The 19,681-nt window shown below is 37.7% G+C and overlaps 1 protein-coding gene across 1 annotated transcript in view; it reads left to right on the top strand.

Moving 5' to 3' along the window:
- Positions 1–18,796, top strand: part of LOC117694026 (claudin-34-like) — a 572,054-nt gene extending 553,258 nt beyond the window's left edge. Inside the window, exon 6 of the mRNA XM_034484749.2 lies at positions 17,956–18,796. Coding sequence (XP_034340640.2) covers positions 17,956–18,616 — 661 coding nt within the window. The 3' untranslated portion in view covers positions 18,617–18,796. The remainder of the gene's footprint in view (positions 1–17,955) is intronic.
- The last annotated feature ends 885 nt before the right edge of the window (positions 18,797–19,681 follow it).

The following is a 19,681-nucleotide window of genomic DNA, read 5'->3' as shown; positions in this document are numbered from 1 at the left end:
GTTCCCTGGAGTCAGAGGTAGTGTGACTTCAATATCAAGGTGATCATTAGCTAGATGTAGAAACTATCTTAACAGAAAAACAAAAATAAGAAAAATACCAAATTGCTACTAATTCCATCATTCCTTATTTTCCTTAACTTCTGTTCAGCCTCTCTTTATTCCTTTCCTTTTGCATTTTTTAGAACTAGAAGTGAGCTAATTTTATAATTTTTAAATGAGCTATTCATTAAGCAACAATAAGACGCATTCTTAAATGTTTCAACATAATATGTAGCTGTATAATACTGTAATATATATATATATATATATATATATATATGTGTGTGTGTGTGTGTGTGTGTGTGTGTGTGTGTGTGTGTGTGTTATATATTATATGTTACCATGATCTACAGTGGTATACTGAAGGAGTTTTCTACATGTGGTTTGGGGTATTTTCCCTTTCATTACAGCTATTGTCTCATTGGTTGTTCTATATCCTTGGATGTTTATGAACATCTCTGATGAATTAACCAGAATAAACCCCAGTTTGTTGATTCTATTTCTGCCAGTACCTGGACCTGTACATGGCAATGACTCTTCTAAAATGTCACTACCTCCAGTTACAGGGTTAGAATCTATGCCTCAAAGAGAATAAAACAAGGTAGGAACAGCACACAAGGATGAATCAGTCAGGTAGGACTTGACTATGAGCAGGCAAACACTGGTAAACACATCACACCCTGCAAATGTTGTACAAGAAAACACACAACAAAGAAATTGAAAACCTTGTGTGATTAGCCCCCACATTGTCATTGCACACCTCTACTAATGGCTAAAGCTTGGGAGATAATATCAGTGAGAGTTGGAATTTGATGACAAAATAAAGGTCTCAGAACTCTGAATTAGGCTAGTTACCACACAGCTAGGAAGTCACCAACTAGATTTGAAGGTCTTTAAGAAAGGTGTATTCTCCTTAGCACTACTGATCCAGTTATCTTCACAGTCTGCTACATAAGGGGCCACCAATTCACTTGGAGACAGCATCATAGGCAAGTAGATTCTTCATCCATCTTTGTTGTATATGTAATCAATGTTGCTAAGTATCAGAATTTTTGACTTACTTTTGAAAAATTGGTTGATGGCTATATGTACATTTGCAGTGATGTGGAAATGTCACCACTGTTCATATACCTCAGCTGAAATGTTCTCCTAATAAAATGTCATCTAACATTTCTCACTGCTCTGGCTGCTATAAAAAACTACTATACTGTCTCCATCTGGATTTGACTACACCAGGGTCCATTTTAGTAAAATCATATGTCAATTGATCTTTTGGGACTGGCAAATTAATATAATGTATATAAGTTGGATCTATTTACCACTCATCTGAAAATTTCTCTCCTCAAATCTATAAGTAGGAATCATTCTAACACCTGCACCTGTATGTTTAGTCTCTAATTTACTGTGGTGTTATCATTTCAATATAGCCTGTATCTGCAAAAGGCTCTTGTGTGAATCAGTCATATGTAATTTTTAATTTCAACTTAAAAGGATCTGAACAAATGGGATGCTGGGCAGGAATTAGTTCCTATAGAATGTGCCTATGAAGATAGCTCCTCATGTCTGCTCCCTTGTCTGTCTCTGAAAATGAAGTCTATTTTTTGTTGGTAAATAACTATAGAATATGGTCTCAACTCTTAGTATGTGGTTGATATACCCAGTGATAATCTATTAAATAAAATTTATTTTCTCTTTCCTAGCAGTTATAAGTTGCAAATAATTGTTTACTAATGAGTTGGACCCTCTGTCCACCTCTTCTCCTCTGTATGTATTATGTATCTTTTAACTTTTGCAGTCCTTTCACATGCTGCCACAATCTCTGTGAGTTCATGTGTACATCAGTCCTGTTGTGTATAGAAGATGCTGTTTTCTTGTATTTATCCATCACCTCTGGCTCTTAAATATCTTTCTGCCTCCTCTTGTACATAAACCCCTGAACTGTGTGGGGAGGGGATTTTATAAAGACATCTAATTTAGTGTGAATATTTCAAAGTTTTCATTTTCTGTGTAATGAACAGTTTGTGGTTCTCTGCATTATTACCATTTTACCACAAGAAGCTTTTTGATGAACATTTAATGAGATACTGATCTATTCACATAACATTATATAATTGGGATTCATTTTATTGCTGTGTTTCTTTAGCAGAATAATCGTATGAGATTTTCTTTTAGGCCTGTGACCTTATCCCAAGTTTTTGCATGGGGTTTCAAATTATTGCATAGAGTGAGTTTTAAATCCAATAAAGAAAGAGTGATTGGTTATCCACACAACATTTGTGCAACTATTATATCAGTATATTTTAAAAACTTGTTACTATTGTATGTGTCAACATTTGAAGCTGGGTGAAATTGATGGTTGCTTTTTTTTTTCTGGTAGCACACAAAGTACCTTCTAGCTAAGCAGTATGGGTAAAGCTTTTCTGGTTGGTGATGTAAGTAAGTGGTGTCTTCAAGAATAGGACCTTATTGCCAGGATATAGAGAGTAATCAAGAGTCTTGGCAGTACCATTTGATATTTGGGATCTATGAAAAACAGATCCCAAATCTGCACAATGGCTCAACAAAATGTAACCCATTTATGGCACTGGATGTTTTACTTTGTGGCATAATTTATGTAATTGAGACATTGTTTCTTCCATCATAAATAACTCTATTTAAATTTGTCAAATATGTATATATTTTAGGAATCTTCTACAGCAGTAGGTTTTCATACTTTTTTCAAATATGCATTAGTGTTATTACTTCCTCCTGCCCCCAAGTGCCCTGTACCCTTGCCTATCACCCCCCTCTCCATTTAATATTTCTATTCTAGTTTCCCCTTTACCTCTTAATGACATTATTCTCCAATTTCCTTTTCTTTGGGGATGATCTTCTCTTCCATTGACCCTAAGAGGGTACCTAATCATTATGATTATTTTAATTTAAATGCACCATTTTTGTCTTTTGTCTCTGTTCTACTGAAGTGAAGAAACACCATGATGTAGGCAACTGTTATGAAATAAAGTATTTAAATGAGGGCATAGCTTACAGATTCAGAGGCTTAGAACATTATCATCATAGCAGGGAGAATGTAACATGTGTGACACTGGAGTAGTATCTGACAGCTACATCCTGATCCACAGGCAGAGATAGGGGGTGGAGAGGACAGAGGATGGAGGGAGAGAGACTGAGGAAGAGAGATATGGAAAGAAACAGAGAAAGACAGAGAGAGAGAGAGAGAGAGAGAGAGAGAGAGAGAGAGAGAGAGAGAGAGAGAGAGACAACCACAGCCCCTCCCAACTCCACCACCCCCACAGTGCTTGGCTTAACCCCAGACAATAACAGCCATCTTGGCAATAGATATCACAATTCCCAGTACCCGGTAGAAATAAGATTCTTAATGCATAAAGTTAACCAATGGATTTATACATCAGCAAGTATTCAAATCACAAGATGCACACACAATTTAGAATTGTTATCCCAATTATCTAGCCTTTTGATAAGAATAACTACCTGAGACTGCTAGAGACACACAGGTACATGTCTGCTGCCATTTTGCCTCCCTCTCATTCTTCCCTCCTCCCAACTCCAAGCTCCAACTCCCTCTTCCCTGTCAAATGACAGGGCTCCCACTACAAATACATTGGGCAGGAAATTTCTGCCACAGAGACCAGTAAAAAATGATAAAGTAAAGCAAGAGAAATAATTTCTATCTGCAATTTATACCAACTTTTACTTTTATGAAGTTCCACTGGTCAGTTGTTGGGCTTAATTCCTAGGAAAATTGAGTTCTATTTAGAGAGTCCTTTCCTAAAAGTATATTATGTAGGTAGGATACTGCCTATGTTATTTTCTAGCAATTTCAGAATTTCATGACTTTCATGTCTAGGTCTTTGATCCATTTGAAGTTAGTTTATGTAGAAGGTGATGGACACAGGTTTGCTTTCACACTTCAGCTCGTGGACATACAGTATTTCTAGCATTGTTAGTTCAATATGTATTCTTTTCTCCTTGCTCATGTTTATGGCATGATTAATTGTCAAATATTAAATGGCTGAATTTATATGTACTCATGGTTGGGTTTTCAATTTGCTTTCATTGTTCTACCTGTTAGTTCTTGTGTCAGTACTGTAATGTTTTTATTACTGTAGCTCTTTAGTATATCATGATGTAGAATAGTAATCCTTCCAGCATTGTTCTATTAAAACAGTTTTTTGGTCTATCCATTTTCTTTTGTGGATCCTTATCAATTTTAGGATAGTTCACTTTCTATTCCTGACAACTGTGAGATGGTGATTGCATGAGAGTGCATTGAATCTGTAAACATCTTTTGTAAAATGGCCATTGTCACAATATTATTTATATTATCCCATGAGCATAGGATGTCTTACCATTTCTAGTATCTTTCTTTTTCCCTGTCTTCAGAGGTTTAAAATTCTCTTCCCTTTCTTGGTTAGGCTTATTCCTAGATATTTTCTTTTCTTTGAGGCTATTGTGAATGTGTCCACAATCTCCTTTTCATTTTTCTCAGAGAAATTCTATTCATTTGTGCAAGCTGATTCTGTATTCTGCCGCATAGCTCTCTTTATTTGTCATTTCCATGGGTTATCTAGTAGAATATTTGAGTCCACTAATGCATAGTATCATGTCGTTGTTACATAGTGATAGTTAGACAACTTTATTTTATTTTTATTACCTCCTCTTTACTTGGTGATCCAGCTAGTATTTTGAGAACAATCTTAAAGAGGAGTGGATAAAATGAACATCAAGGTATATTTTCTGACTTCAGTGGGATTGTTTCAAGATTTTCTTCCTTTAGGATGATGTTGAAAATGTTTTCCCCACACAGCTTTTATCATGCTTAGTTATGTTCATTCCAGTCTTACATCCTCTAAGACTTTATCATGTAGGAATGTTGGATTATGTCAAAAACTTTTTCTGTGTCTATTGAGATAACAATTTGAGTTTGTCTTTCTGTCTACTTGTATGGTTTATTATATTTCCTTACTTGCATATGTTGAACCAACCCTACAATTCAGAGATAAAGACAATTTTCTCCTGGTGGATAACATTTTTGATGTATGTCTTTTTCTACTTCCAACTATTTATTGAGCAATGTTCAATCTTCGTTTATCAGCAATAGTGGCCTTCTGTTTCTTTTCCTACTGTGTCTTTACACATTTTGAATAGTTGAGTCATACAGATTTCATAGAAGAAGCTTAAAAGTGCTACTCCTGTCACTGTTTGTTGAATAAATTAAGAAGTATTGGCAGTATATCTACTTTGAAAGATCAATAGAATTCTGCTGTGAATCCAACTGGCTAAGGTTTAAGGTTCTTCTTTATTATATTTCAATGTCTTCACTTATTATGGGTCTGTTTAGGTTCTTGATAGTTTTAGTTTAACTCTGGGGGTTTGGATGAATCTAGAAATTCAGCCATTTCTTTTAGGTTTTCCATCTTTAAGGAGTACATATTTTTTAAAAATATCCACTTGTAATATTCTGAATTTTTTATGTCTGTTACTATATTCCCCTGTTTGTTTGGATTCTGGTTTTATGTCCTTCTCATTCTTTATTTGCACCTGAGTCTGCCAATCATCTTCAACTTCTCAAAAGACCAGATGTTTGTATTGGTTTCTTTCGTGATTTATTATTATTATTATTATTATTATTATTATTATTATTATTATTATTATTAATAGTAGTAGTAGTAGTAGTGTTTCTTGCTATCAACTGGGTCTGGATTTGTTTTGTTATTGATTTTCCAAATGTTTTAGATGAACCATAAAGTTGTTTATTTCTGTTCTTCCTGGTTTATTGATTTAGGACAGGCATCTAGAGCTGTTAATTTCCTTTCCAGGGCTGGTTTCAATGTGTCCCTGTGGGATTATTTTACTGTAGTTTCAATTTCACTTAGTAAACAGGAGTATTTTATTTCTTCCTTGATTTCTTCATTGCCCCCTCAGTCATTTAATGGTGAGTTTTTTAATCTCTATGAGTTTATGTATTTACTAGAGATTTGTTTTAAGTTTTATTGCATTGTGATCAGATAGAATATACAGAGTAATTTCAGTCTTTTTGAATTTATAAAGATATGTTTTCAGTCCCCAGATGTAGCATATTTTAGAGAAGCTTTCATGTGGTGCTTAAGTAGAACATTTTATAGATACTTGTTCAATAAAAAGGCAATTAATTTTGATGATGGGTTCTTTATTTTTATTTAGATTAACTATGTATTGGAAAAAGTGGTATATAGAAATAAGCTCCAATAAATGATTGATGTTAATCTATGTCTTTAAATTGTTTGTATTTTTTTATGGAATTGGATGCTTCAGCTTATATGTAGTGTATTGTTACCTTCTCAGGTAACTGTTACTTTGATTAGAATAAAGTATAATTTTTATTGCTTTTATTCATTTTATTTTAAAGTTTATTCTGTTAGCTATTAAGGTAGATCAGTCAACTTGCTTCCTGGTCCCATCCTTTTACTTTTTGGTGCTTTCTTTCTTCAAAACTGGGGTATGTTTTCTGGAGGCAATAGATAGAGTTTTTCTTAATCTATTCAGAAAGTAGGTGTCTTTTGGTTGGAGAATTTAGAACATTCATTCTTACAGTTATTACTAAGACATGTATGTTAATATGATCAGCTGGTTGTTGATTTTTATGTTGTTATTTTCCTCAGTGGTACATTTCAAAAATACTAATGTTTTGATTTCTTTAGTTTCTGAACTTTTTAATGTTTGGTTTGCTGGATATAAAATTGTTTAGGCTATTTATATCATAGAGCTTGAAACAATACAATACATATTATAACAGATATGATGGCAAACCTAGACTCATATACCAGACAAAACTATCTGTTTTGTCTTGATACTCTACCTTAGCTTTGAATCCTGATGTTTTATCTTATGCTATAGTCATTCTTCTTATAATGATTTCCTCTGAGTTTTCTATTTTAGCTGTTGGATTTCATTTTAGTTTGAATTCTCTTCCATGTTTCTAACTCCTGATTGAATTCTGTTCTCAACTCCAGGGCTGTCTTTTTTTTTTTTTTTTTTTTTTTTTTGTGTGTGTGTGTGTTAACATTTATTTTATTTTATTTTTTTTTTTATTAGATCTTTCATTTACACTTCAGATACCATCCCGTTTCCCCATTCTGCCCCCTTAGAAAACCCCTATTTCATGCCCCCTTTTCCTTTTTGCATTTATACATTTTTTAAGAAATGTTAATCATAGGCTTTATAAGTTTGGTATTGTTCAATCAGAGGTGTAACCCACTACCCAACCTAGATATATCAACTATCTTTGACTGGTGGAGATACATGAACATCTGCTTCCCTGTCTCCCCCCTCTATCTCTCTTTCATCACCTAGCTTCTCCTCTCCTTCTTCTTCTCCTCTTCTTACTCCTTTTCTTCCTCTCAGTACTCCTCCCACCTTAGCTCCTCCTACACATCACCCTTCCTGTTAAAAGGAAACTTTTCTCTCAAAATACAATTAGAGCATAATTATGCCTATTTGTACCAGTGAGGTACAAGATAGTCCTAATACCCAGTCCATCCTTTTGTTGACTAACCAGCACCTCTGTCATCTATCCTAACTAAAACACTTAGTTCTGAACCTGGCTTTTTCCTTGGCTTTAGGATGAACGTCAGCTGATGACCATACACTCAGATCTTTTCTCTCAAAGTAAATAGCTATAAGTTTTCAACCCCATCAGAAATCCAGAATGACTGAGTTGACTATAATTGTGGGAAGCACAAAGCATAGCTTCTAAAACTTAGCCAATTTATAGAGACCTCTGAACATCTGGACACTCGCTCTACTTCAAAACGTTGGAGCATCTGTTCTTCTGCCTTCTGGCCCAGGATCATCTGACAGACCTTAGTGCTGCAGAATTATTAAGGGCTGATTACTCTGTCTAGGCAGATATAATCAGTCGACTATTCTGCAAGTGTGTCCTTTTCTGGACAGTAATTTGTCTGTAGAAGGAAAGTGGCAATTCTTGCCTAGTGGCTGTCTCACCACAACTGGAGTAACTCCAAGGATGCTCAATTTCTTCTTAGAATTTAACATAGGAAGCTGTCCGGAGCAGACAGGTCTCTAATGAAAATGAACATTAATACTGAAATGTTTGTCATGTCAATTCTAAGGATTTCTGATGTTTTGAAAACCAGCTATCCATGTAAGGTAATCTGGACTGTTGCCTGTTAACTCCACTCAGCTATTTCTAAATAAAACATAGAGAACACCCTTATAATAAACTCCAAGTCATGAATTTGCTATAGTCCCTTAACTCACAGGCTGACCATCTCAAATCAGTTAAAAAGTTAAAGAAGGACTGGGTCTAAGCTTTGTATTCCTAAGTGTGTTATACAGGTACAATGCCTATGAGAGTAACAATATTCATCTCACTCTTATATCACTAAGAATCTCATGCCAATGAAAACCTTAAAATTTGTAAACAAAGTAAATTGGTGCCATTTAAGAATTTATATCTTCATCTTGATATTAATTATACAGATTTCTACTAATAGGTTATCGCTATGCAATAAACCCTAGCTAATCCTCTCTATTCCCACAAAACCACTACTTTTCCCTAGGGAGACAGCCCAACATTTACCACCTTAGTCCCCATGCCCAGGGAATAGGGGCGCTGACTCATCATTAGCTTCTTCAAGCTGATTATGGGCGTTGAGATATTAGAAGAGGAGTTGGGGGGAGAGCAAGTTGACAATCCTCTGATGCTGTGTCTTCACTGCCTCCAGATGGAATTCCCGGACCTCAGAGGTTTGAGCAGGTCTGCCCAGCTTGCTTGTTGAGTAGATACACCAAGGCTGATCATTCTGCAATATACAATTCTCAAAACAAATTTTAGTATCAAGATAGTTTTTTTTTTTAAAGAGGGCTGACATTTTATTAAGAATGTTGGTTCTAACCGCTTTTCTATTTTTCCCCTCTTTTATTGGATATAATATTTACATTTCAAATTTTATCCCCTTACCATATTTCCCCCACCACCCAGGAACCCCTTATCCCATCCCCCCTCCTCCTGCCTCTATGAAGGTGTTTACCCACCTACCCCCAGCCTCCCTCCCCACCCTCAGATTCCCCCCCCTCAGTGCTCAGCCTTCAGGGTACCAATGATCTTGTCTCCCACCTATGCCCAACAGGGCCATCCTCCCCTACATATACAGCTGGAGTCATGTGTCTCTCCCTATGTGCTCCTGGGCTAGTGGTTTAGACCCTGGGGAGCTCTGGCTGGTTGGTATTCTTGCTCTCCTCACAGGGCCACCAGCCCTTATGGTTCACGGTTCCTTCAATTTACTCTCTAACTCCTCCATTGGGAACTTTGATCAGATTAATGGATAGCTGTGGGTATCTGTCTCTGGGTATGTCTGACTCTGAGAGACCTCTAAGGAGACAGCCTTATCAGGCTGCTGTCAGCTTTCCCATCCTGACATCCCTATCAGCGTCTATTTTTTGGTGACTGCCTATGGAATGAATACCCAGACACAATGGTCTCCCTACAACCCCCCCTTCAGATTCTGACCCACACTTTGTCTCCATATTTGCTCCCTTGGTTATTTAGTTACTCCTTCTAAGAAAGACCTAGGCATCCTCACTTGTTCTTTCTTCTTCATGAGCTTCATGTCGTCTGGTAGTTGAATCTTTGTTGTTTCAAACTTTTGGGCTAATCTCCGCTTATCAGTGAGTAAGTTCCATGTGTGTTCTTTTGTGATTGGGTTACCTCACTCAGGATGATATTTTCTAGATCCATCCATTTACCTAAGAATTTCTCGAATTCATTATTTTTAATAGCTGAATAATATTCCATTGTGTAAATGTACCACATTTTTTGTATCCATTCCTCTGTTGAAGGGCATCTGGGTTCTTTCCAGCTTCTGGCTATTATAAATAGGGCTGCTATGAACATAGTGAAGCATATGTCTTTGTTATTTGTTGAGGCATTTTCTGGGTATATACCCAGAAGTGGTATAGCTGGGTCCTCAGGTAGTGCTATGTCCAATTTTCTGAGGAACCGCCAGACTGACTTCCAAAGTGGTTGTACCAGCTTGCAAAACCACCAACAATGCAGGAGTGTTCCTCTTTCTTCACATCCTCGCCAGCATCTACTATCACCTGAGTTTTTGATCTTAGCCATTCTGACTGGTGTGAGGTGGTATCTCAGTGTTGTTTTGATTTGCATTTCCTTGATGACTAAGGATGTTGAGCATTTCTTAAGGTGCTTCTCGGCCATTCGAGTTTCCTCAGTTGAAAATTCTTTGTTTAGCTCTGTACCCCATTTTTTAATGGGGTTATTTTGTTGTTTGGCGTCTAATTTCTTGAGTTCTTTGTAAATATTAGATATTAGCCCCCCTATCAGATGTAGGATTGGTAATGATCTTTTCCCAATCTGTTGGTTTGCTGTTTTGTCTTGTTGACAGTGTCCTTTGCCTTACAGAAGCTTTGCAATTTGATGAGGTCCCATTTGTCAATTCTTGATCTTAGAGCATAAGCCATTGGTGTTCTGTTCAGGAACTTTTCCCCTGTGCCTAGGTATTCGAGGGTCTTCCCCAACTTCTCTTCTAATATTTTCAGTGTACCTGGCTTTATGTGAAGGTCCTTTATCCACTTGGAGTTGAGCCTTGTGCAAGGAGATAAGAATGGATTAATTTGCATTCTTCTACATGTTGACCTCCAGTTGAGCCAGCACCACTTGTTGAAAATGCTGTCCTTTTTCCACTGGATGAATTTAGCTCCCTTGTCAAATATCAAGTGACCATAGGTATGCGGGTTCATTTCTGGGTCTTCAATTCTGTTCCATTGATCGTCCTTTCTGTCTCTGTACCAATACCAAGCAGTTTTTATCACTACTGCTCTGTAGTACAGTTTGAGGTCCGGAATGGTGATTCCCCCAGAGGTTCTTTTATTGTTGAGAATAGTTCTCGCTATCCTAGGTTTTTTGTTATTCCATATGAATTTGTAAATTGCTCTTTCTATCTCTATGAAGAATTGATTTGGAATTTTGATGGATATTGCATTGAATCTGTTGATTGCTTTTGGCAGGATAGCCATTTTTACTAAATTAATCCTGCCAATCCAGGAGCATGGGAGATCTTTCCATCTTCTGAGATGTTCTTCAATTTCTTTCTTGAGAGACTTGCAGTTCTTGTCATACAGATCTTTCACTTGCTTTGTTAGATTCACTCCAAGGTAATTTATTTTATTCCTGGCTATTGTGAAGGGTGTCATTTCCCTGATTTCTTTCTCTGCCTGTTTATCCTTTGAGTAGAGGAAGGCTACTGATTTGTTTGAGTTGATTTTATATCCAGCCACATTGCTAAAGTTGTTTATCAGGTTTAGGAGTTCTCTGGTGGAAGTTTTAGGTTCACTTAAGTATACTATTCATATCATCTGCAAATAGTGAAATTTTGACTTCTTCCTTTCCTATCTGTATCCCTTTGACTTCCTTTTGTTGTCTAATTGCTCTAGCTAAGACTTCCAGTACTATATTGAATAGGTAAGGTGAGAGTGGGCAGCCTTGCCTAGTCCCTGATTTTAGTGGGATTGCTTCAAGTTTCTCTCCATTTAGTTTGATGTTGGCTACTGGCTTGCTGTATATTGCTTTTACTATGTTTAGATATGGGTCTTGTATTCCTGATCTTTCCAAGACTTTTAACATGAAGGGATGTTGAATTTTGTCAAATGCTTTCTCAGCATCTAGTGATATGACCATGTGGTTTTTCTCTTTGAGTTTATTTATGTAGTGGATTACATTGATGGATTTCCGAATATTGAACCATCCCTGCATTCCTGGGATAAAGCCTACTTGATCTTGATGGATAATTGTTTTGATATGTTGTTGGATTCGGTTTGCGAGAATTTTATTGAGTATTTTTGCATCGATATTCATAAGAGAGATTGGTCTGTAGTTCTCTTTCTTTGTTGGGTCTTTCTGTGGTTTAGGTATGAGTATAATGGTAGCTTCATAGAATGAATTGGGTAGTGTTCCTTCTGTTTCTATTCGATGGAATAACTTGAAGAGGATTGGTATTAGGTCTTCCTTGAAGGTCTGAAAGAATTTTGCACTGAAACCATCTGGCCCCGGACATTTTTTGGTGGGAAGATTTTTAATGACTGTGTCTATTTCTTTAGGCGTTATTGGACTGTTTAGGTGGTTTATCTGCTCCTCCTTTAACTTTGGTACCTGGTATCTATCTAGAAATTGTCCATTTCCTCCAGATTTTCCAATTTTGTTGAGTATAGGCCTTTGTAGTAGGATCTGATAATTTTTTTAATTTCCTCTGTTCCTGTTGTTATGTCTCCCTTTTCAGTTCTGATTTTATTAATTTGAATGCTGTCTCTGCGCCCTTTGGTTAGTCTGGCTAAGGGTTTGTCTATCTTGTTGATTTTCTCAAAGAACCAGCTCCTGGCTTTGTTGATATTTTGTATAGTTCTTTTTGTTTCGACTTGGTTGATTTCAGCCCTGAGTTTGACTATTTCCTGCCGTCTACTCCTCTTGGGTATACTAGCTTCTTTTTGTTCTAATGCTTTCAGGTTTGCTGTCAAGTTGTTGATGTATGCTCTTTCCACTTTCTTTTTGTGAGCACTTAGAGCTATGATTTTTCCTCTTAGTACTGCTTTCAGTGAGTCCCACATGTTTTGATATGATGTGTCCTCATTTTCATTTAAATCTAAAAAGTCTTTAATTTCTTTCTTAATTTCTTCCTTGACCAAGTTATCATTGAGTAGAGCATTGTTCAGTTGCCAAGTGTATGTCGGTTTTCTGATGTTTTTGTCCATGTCAAAGACAAGTCTTAATCCATGGTGGTCTGATAAGGTGCTGGGGATTATTTCAATCTTTTTGTATCTGTTGAGGCCTGTTTTGTTATATGGTCTATTTTCGAGAAGGTACCATGAGGTGCTGAGAAGAAGGTGTATTCTTTTGTTTTAGGATGAAATGTTCTATAGATGTCAGTTAAGTCCAATTGGTTCATAACTTCTGTTAGTTTCATTGTGTCTCGATTTAGTTTCTGTTTCCATGATCTGTCCATAGCTGAGAGTGGGGTGTTGAAATCTCCCACTATTATTGTGTAGGGTGCAATGTCTGCTTTAAGTTTTAGTAAAGTGTCTTTTATGTATGTGGGTGCCCTTACATTTGGGGCATAGATGTTGAGAATTGCAAGTTCCTCTTGGTACATTTTTCCTTTCATGAATATGAAGTGTCCTTCTTTATCTTTTTTGATTACTTCTGGTTGAAAACTGATTTTATTTGATATTAGAATCGCTACTCCAGCTTGTTTCTTGGGACCATTTGCTTGGTAGATTGTTTTCCAACCTTTTACTCTGAGGTAGTGTCTGTCCTTTCCACAGAGGTGCATTTCCTGAATGCAGCAAAATGTTGGGTCCTGTTTATGTATCCAGTCTGATAGTCTATGTCTTTTTACTGGAGAATTGAGTCCATTGATATTAAGAGATATTAAGGAAAAATGAGTGTTGTTTCCTGTTATTTTTGTTATTGGCAGTGGAGATATGTTTGTGTAGCTACCTTCTTTTACGGTTTTTGGAGGATTACTTTCCTGCTTTTTCCAGGTTGTAGTTTCCCTCCTTGTGATGGAGTTTTCCACCAATTATCCTTTGAAGTGCTGGGTTTGTGTTGAGATACTGTGTAAATTTGGATTTATCATGGAATATTTTGGTTTCTCCATCAATAATGATTGACAGTTTTGCTGGGTATAGTAGTCTGGGCTGACATTTATGTTCTTTTAGGGTCTGTATGATATCAGTCCAGGATCTTCTGGCTTTTATGGTCTCTGGTGAGAAGTCTGTTGTAATTCTTATAGGTCTGCCTTTATATGTTACTTTGCCTTTTTCCCTTACTGCTTTTAGTATTTTTTCTTTGTTTTGTACATTTGATGTTTTGACTATTATGTGGCGGGAAGTATTTCTTTTCTGGTCTAAACTATTTGGAGTTCTGTAGGCTTCTTGTATATTTATGGACATCTCTTTCTTTAGGTTAGGGAAGTTTTCCTCTATAATTTTGTTGAGAATATTTACTGGTCCTTTAAGTTGGGAGTCTTCCCCCTCATCTATTCCTATTATCCTTAGGTTTGGCCTTCTCATTGTGTCTTGGATTTCTTGTATATTTTGGGTTAGTAGCTTTTTGTATTTTGCATTTTCTTTGACAGTTGTGTCAATGTTTTCCATGGTATCTTCTGCACATGAGATTCTCTCTTCCATCTCTTGTATTCTGTTGGTAATACTTGTATCTATGACTCCTGATCGTTTTTTTAAGTTTTCTATCTCCAGGATGTTCTCCCTTTGTGATTTCTTTATTGTTTCTACTTCCGTTTTTAGATCCTGCATGGTTTTGTTTAATTCCTTCTCCTGTTTGGTTGCATTTTCTTGTAATTCCTTAAGGGATTTTTGTGTTTCCTCTCTAAGGGTTTCTATCTGTTCTTTGAGAGTGTTATTTATGTCTTTCTTAAAGTCCTCTATCATCATCATGAGAAGTGATTTTAATTCTGAATCCTGCTTTTCTGGTGTGATGGGGTGTTCAGGGCTTGCTATGATAGGGGAACTGGGTTCTGATGATGCCATGTAACTTTGGTTTCTGTTGCTTACGTTCTTGTGCCTGCCTTTTGCCATCTGGTTAATTCTAGTGCTACCTGTACTTCTGTCTCTGATTGAAGCCTGTCTTTCCAGTTGTCTCGCTTTTGTTTGGTCTTCTAGGAGTCCAGATGTCTTTGTGATTTTTTTCCAGCTGCCCTGATTACAGTGGTATCTCTAGGATGCCTCAGGATATGGTGCCTCCAAGGTAGCAGTCCAGCTAGATGTCTGCTGTTCTGGGTGCAGTGTCTCCTCTTGGATATCTCAGGGTATGTTGTCTGACACTCTGAGTTCAGTTGTTCCTCTGTGGCTCTGGGTTGAGTGGACCTTCCAGTATGTCTCAGGTGGAATCCGGGGTCCACACAACTGCAGACCTGGTAGAGGTCTGGTCTGGGACTCAGACCCTGCAGGCCTCAGACCGGAGGGGGGGCGAGCAGCAGAAGGAGCGTACTAGCGCTGGCTATGGGTTCTATGGATCCCCCAGAATGTGTCTGGGGGGCTCCTAGGTGCACTCACTCGCAGGCCTCAGACTGCAGGAGGGGCGAGCGGCGGAAGGGTGTGCTAGCGCTGGCTATGGGTTCTATGGATCCCCCAGAAAGTGTCTGTGGGGCTCCTGGGTGCATTTACCCGCAGGCCTCAGACTGCAGGAGGGGCGAGCGGCGGAAGGGGCGTGCTAGCGCTGGCTATGGGTTCTATGGATCCCCCAGAATGTGTCTGGGGGGCTCCTAGGTGCACTCACTCGCAGGCCTCAGACTGCAGGAGGGGCGAGCGGCGGAAGGGTTTGCTAGCGCTGGCTATGGGTTCTATGGATCCCCCAGAAAGTGTCTGGGGGGCTCCTAGGTGCACTCACTCGCAGGCCTCAGACTGCAGGAGGGCAGGGCTGTCTTTGTAATTTTTATCATTCTTATGTGTTCCTGCACATCATTCAGACATTTATTCTTCTTCTGTTCTTTTTCTTTAACTTTATTGAGTTGTTTTTGTGTGTGTGTCTTCTTATACTCATTGAATTTTCCACTGACATCTATGATTGTTCTTTTAAATTATGTGTTATAATTGTGGTAGGGTTTCCATTGCTGTGAAGAGACACTATGACCAAGACATCTCTTATAAAGAACAACATTTCATTGAGGTTGGCTTACAGGTTCAGAGGTTCAGTTAATTATCATCAAGGCGGGAAGCATGGTGATGTTCATGGAGTTTGGAATTTTGGCACTAGAGAAGGAGCTGAGAGTTCTATATCTTGTTCCAAAGACTTGTCTCTTCCAGGCAGCTAGCAGAAGAGTCTTAAAACATGCCTCTACAATGACACACTTCCTCCAACAAGGTCACAGCTACTCCAAAGAGGCCACACCTTCTAATAATGGCACACCATGGGTCATACATATTCAACACACCATAGTTCATCTATATAGTTCTCATTAGCAAGCACTTGTACAGATTTGGTAGGTTTTTTTGATAGAATACACTAGCTTAATCATTCATATTGGTTGCATTTTTTACAATGAGATCTCGGCATGTGTCCTCTTAGTTTTTCTTATATAGACAGAGTGGATTGAGTCAAAAGAGAGGATGTACGGGTGCAGGCATGTTAGATTTAGAGGTTGGAAATGGCTAAGGAGAAATGAAATCTACTGAAAATAGTTAGCTAGCCTGGTATATAGGATATGCCTCTTATTCCAAGCCTTGAGGATAGGATTAGGTCTGACTGGATGGAAGTGTTGTGAGTTGTGTGACAGGAGCCCATGGGATGGAGGGGCAGGTAGGATGGCTCCTGGCAGAAGCCTAAAGGTTTTTTGTGGTTTAGGGAGTGATGGGTAGACTAGGCTTGGGTTAGGATGCAGGTCTCAAAGATGGATCTGGCATTAGGGAAGTCTGTGCATCTGGGGAGGTTCATAAGTACTCACTGAGTTAGAAGCTAGAGAAGATCTCATTCACAGATCAAGCTGGATGGAGAAGTTGGATGATGTGTACCTAAAACATCCTTCTTTGTCCTTTTTCATTTTTTTCTTTTATTTTGGAGGTTTTTTATATTAGGATGAAGATAACTACTCATTTGTTGTTTAAGATACTGTCTTCATATTTTTAAATTTAACGTGGCCTCTAACTTTGAAAGTAAGACAAGTTCCTTGCAGACCACAACAAGATAGATCTTGTTCCTTTATTCAGCTTGAGTATTTTTATTGAGTAGAGTTCAGTGTACTTAAAATTATTATTGGAAAGTTTTATTAATCTCAGTCATTTTGTAGTTTTGATATTTGTATTCTTAGTTGTAGATTATGGTTTGGTTATTATACCCTCATTTGCTTTCTTTATATATTATGTTTTCTATACTTATTCCTATTTTCAATTTAGTAAATTCTAAATACACACTAGATATGATACTACACAGAGGTATTTCTGCTCCTAAGGATAAAATCCAAGGGAAATGAGAATTTATATCAACATAAGTTTTATATATACCCATAAGAAAATAGAAACCCTTTCCCATTACCAAAGTATCTTTTGGTTTATAGCATTTTATTTCAGTAATAGAAAAACTTACTAAGACATTTTGAATGATTCTGCTACTTGATTGATGTTTTATACACACACACACGTACACACATGCACACAAATGAAATGCACAAAGCACATGACACTATTTATAATAAATAAATGTTGGTATCAATCTACATGTCAAAGCTCAATAATGGAGCAGAGAAAGTACAATTTTTGAAAACATGATGTTGATAATTTTATGTATCTGGGAACTCTAATAGCAGTATTTGGGAAGAAGAGGCAGAAGGATGGCCTCTATGTGAAGGCCAGATTAGGAGCATAGTTCTGGTCCAGCCAGGACTGCAGAGCCATACAACAATAACAAAAAATGTGGTCAAGTGAAATGTGCCAAGCCCAAAATACCATAGTTTTAATGTATTATAACATTCATCTCTTGAAAGTTGACATGTAACTACCTGGTATGGATACTGTATAAATTACTCAATTGTTGTGCTTGAAGTGGCTTCCTATTTTCAGTATAAAATTTCATGCTATAATGGCCATCTTGGTGGCTAGATATTTGGGGCTGAACTTCATTGGGAGTCTCTAAACAGTGGAAAAAGAAAATCTTAGATCCTGTGTGGATTATCAACCTGCTAGTAAATGTTGCCACAGAGAGTTGGACCTTCTCTGAGTTTGATCAGGACATACTTTCTGCAAGAGATTTCCTGATCAGAGGCTGACTTGCTCAACATGACCCTTTTCTCCTGGTATTGATCCCATAGAAGACATTCTTTTAGGCCTGAAGAGACCATCCTTATGATATCCTGTGTGTTTTTTTTTCAGTTTCCAAGAGATCACTGTCACCGTGATGATTGTCAGAAAGCATGCCAAGCGGCAGATAGGAGGTTTTGCTGCAGGAACCATGGCATGGTTTCTTTGTAGTGTCTCTATGAGCCTCCCTCAATGGCGAGTATGGTTCTTTCAAGAGCCCATGGAGTCCAAGCCAGGCATAACCTTAGTAGGCATGTGGAGGACCTGCGTTTACCACCAGGAAAGCAATTCCAGCTTTAACAGAGTGTGTTACAAATACACCTACCAGGACACCTTCATCCCTCTGGATATTCGAGTTGCCCAACATCTGTTACTCATCGCAAGCTTTCTTGGCATTACTGCCACATTCTCTGTCATCGTTGCTCTTTGGAAATTGTACTCAGGGAGACTCCGGAAGATAAACACCTTCAATCCGTTCCGCCTTCCAGGGATTCTGAACATCATTGCTAGCAGCTTTGTCTTCCTTTCCATCCTGTACAATTATTTATCGATCTTTCGCAAGGATGGGATTGCCTTCCCCCCATCTTTCCATACACCCTCTTTCCCGGATAGTCAAAAAGTTGGCGCTGCACTGGCAATGGCAACTATTTCCTGCTTCTTATTTCTAGTAGGTGGCATAATTCCCCTTTCTTTCACTCGTCCCCCACGTTACCGAGTGCGCTATACTATTTAAAAGTAAATTTCCAACTTAAATAGACTTGAAAATCTAAAATTACCAAGAGTAATTGCAAGCATTCTTCAGATACCTACTTAAAATTTCCAGACTCTTTTCTGAATATTCTACATTCAAAACCATGCCCAATGATGATAATTCGGCCTCCTGTGATTTTCTGTCTTGGTTGCTTCAGTAGTTCAATTGGCTTATGGATTTTCATTAAATAAAATCTTTCCCAATTAGTGTTATGAGTTCTGGATTTTTTTCTTACTGCAGCTGATATTCTTGAAAGACGGGTTAATTTTGGCTGGAAGTATGGGACCCAGTCCATAGTGGTAAGGAAGTCATGGGGGCAGGATAGCTGGTTACATTTTATCCACAGTGAGAAAACAGAGATAGGCAAGTGCTGTGTTTGGCCTGGTTTTTCTTTTCCATGCAATCTATGACCCAGGCCCAGGGAATGGTCCTGCCATCTTTCAGTACAGGTCTTCCCAAATCAACTAATCTACGTAAAATAACACCATATAGTCATTCCCAGAGGCTAATAAAATCTAGATAATCTCTCACAGGTGTGTTCAGAAATTTATTATATGCAACTCTAGATCAGTAGTTCTTAACATTGTGGGTCATGACCTCCACAGGAGCCCCATATCTATCATAGTTCATATCAGATATTTACATTACTACTCATAACTGCATCAAAATTGCAGTTATGAAGTACCAATACAATGAATTTATTGTTTGGGTCACTACAACAGAGGAACAATATTAAAGGGTTTCAGCTTTAGGAAGGTTGAGAACTACTGGTCTAGATCCTGTGAAATTAACAGTAACTATCACACCATATTAATGTTAACACTATAATGAATAAGTTTGTCTGACTTAGTGAAAAGACCCTAGAAATTCAAAGGAGAGTTAGTTTAATAATTGGAGGAGCTGCATTGTAAATCAAGAAATTTTAAAAAAAGATATACAAGGATAATCAAAAATGGTAATTGAAGTTTTACTTCTGTGGCCTTCCATAGGTATAGCTTCTGATGTTACTAGAATACACAATTTCACAGCAAACCGTCTGTTCCTCTG

The sequence above is a fragment of the Arvicanthis niloticus genome, chromosome X (assembly GCF_011762505.2).
Source record: "Arvicanthis niloticus isolate mArvNil1 chromosome X, mArvNil1.pat.X, whole genome shotgun sequence".
NCBI classification, from domain to species: Eukaryota; Metazoa; Chordata; class Mammalia; order Rodentia; family Muridae; genus Arvicanthis; species Arvicanthis niloticus.
The sequence above is the reverse complement of the archived record's forward strand: the minus strand, read 5'-3'. Positions and strand labels throughout refer to the sequence as shown.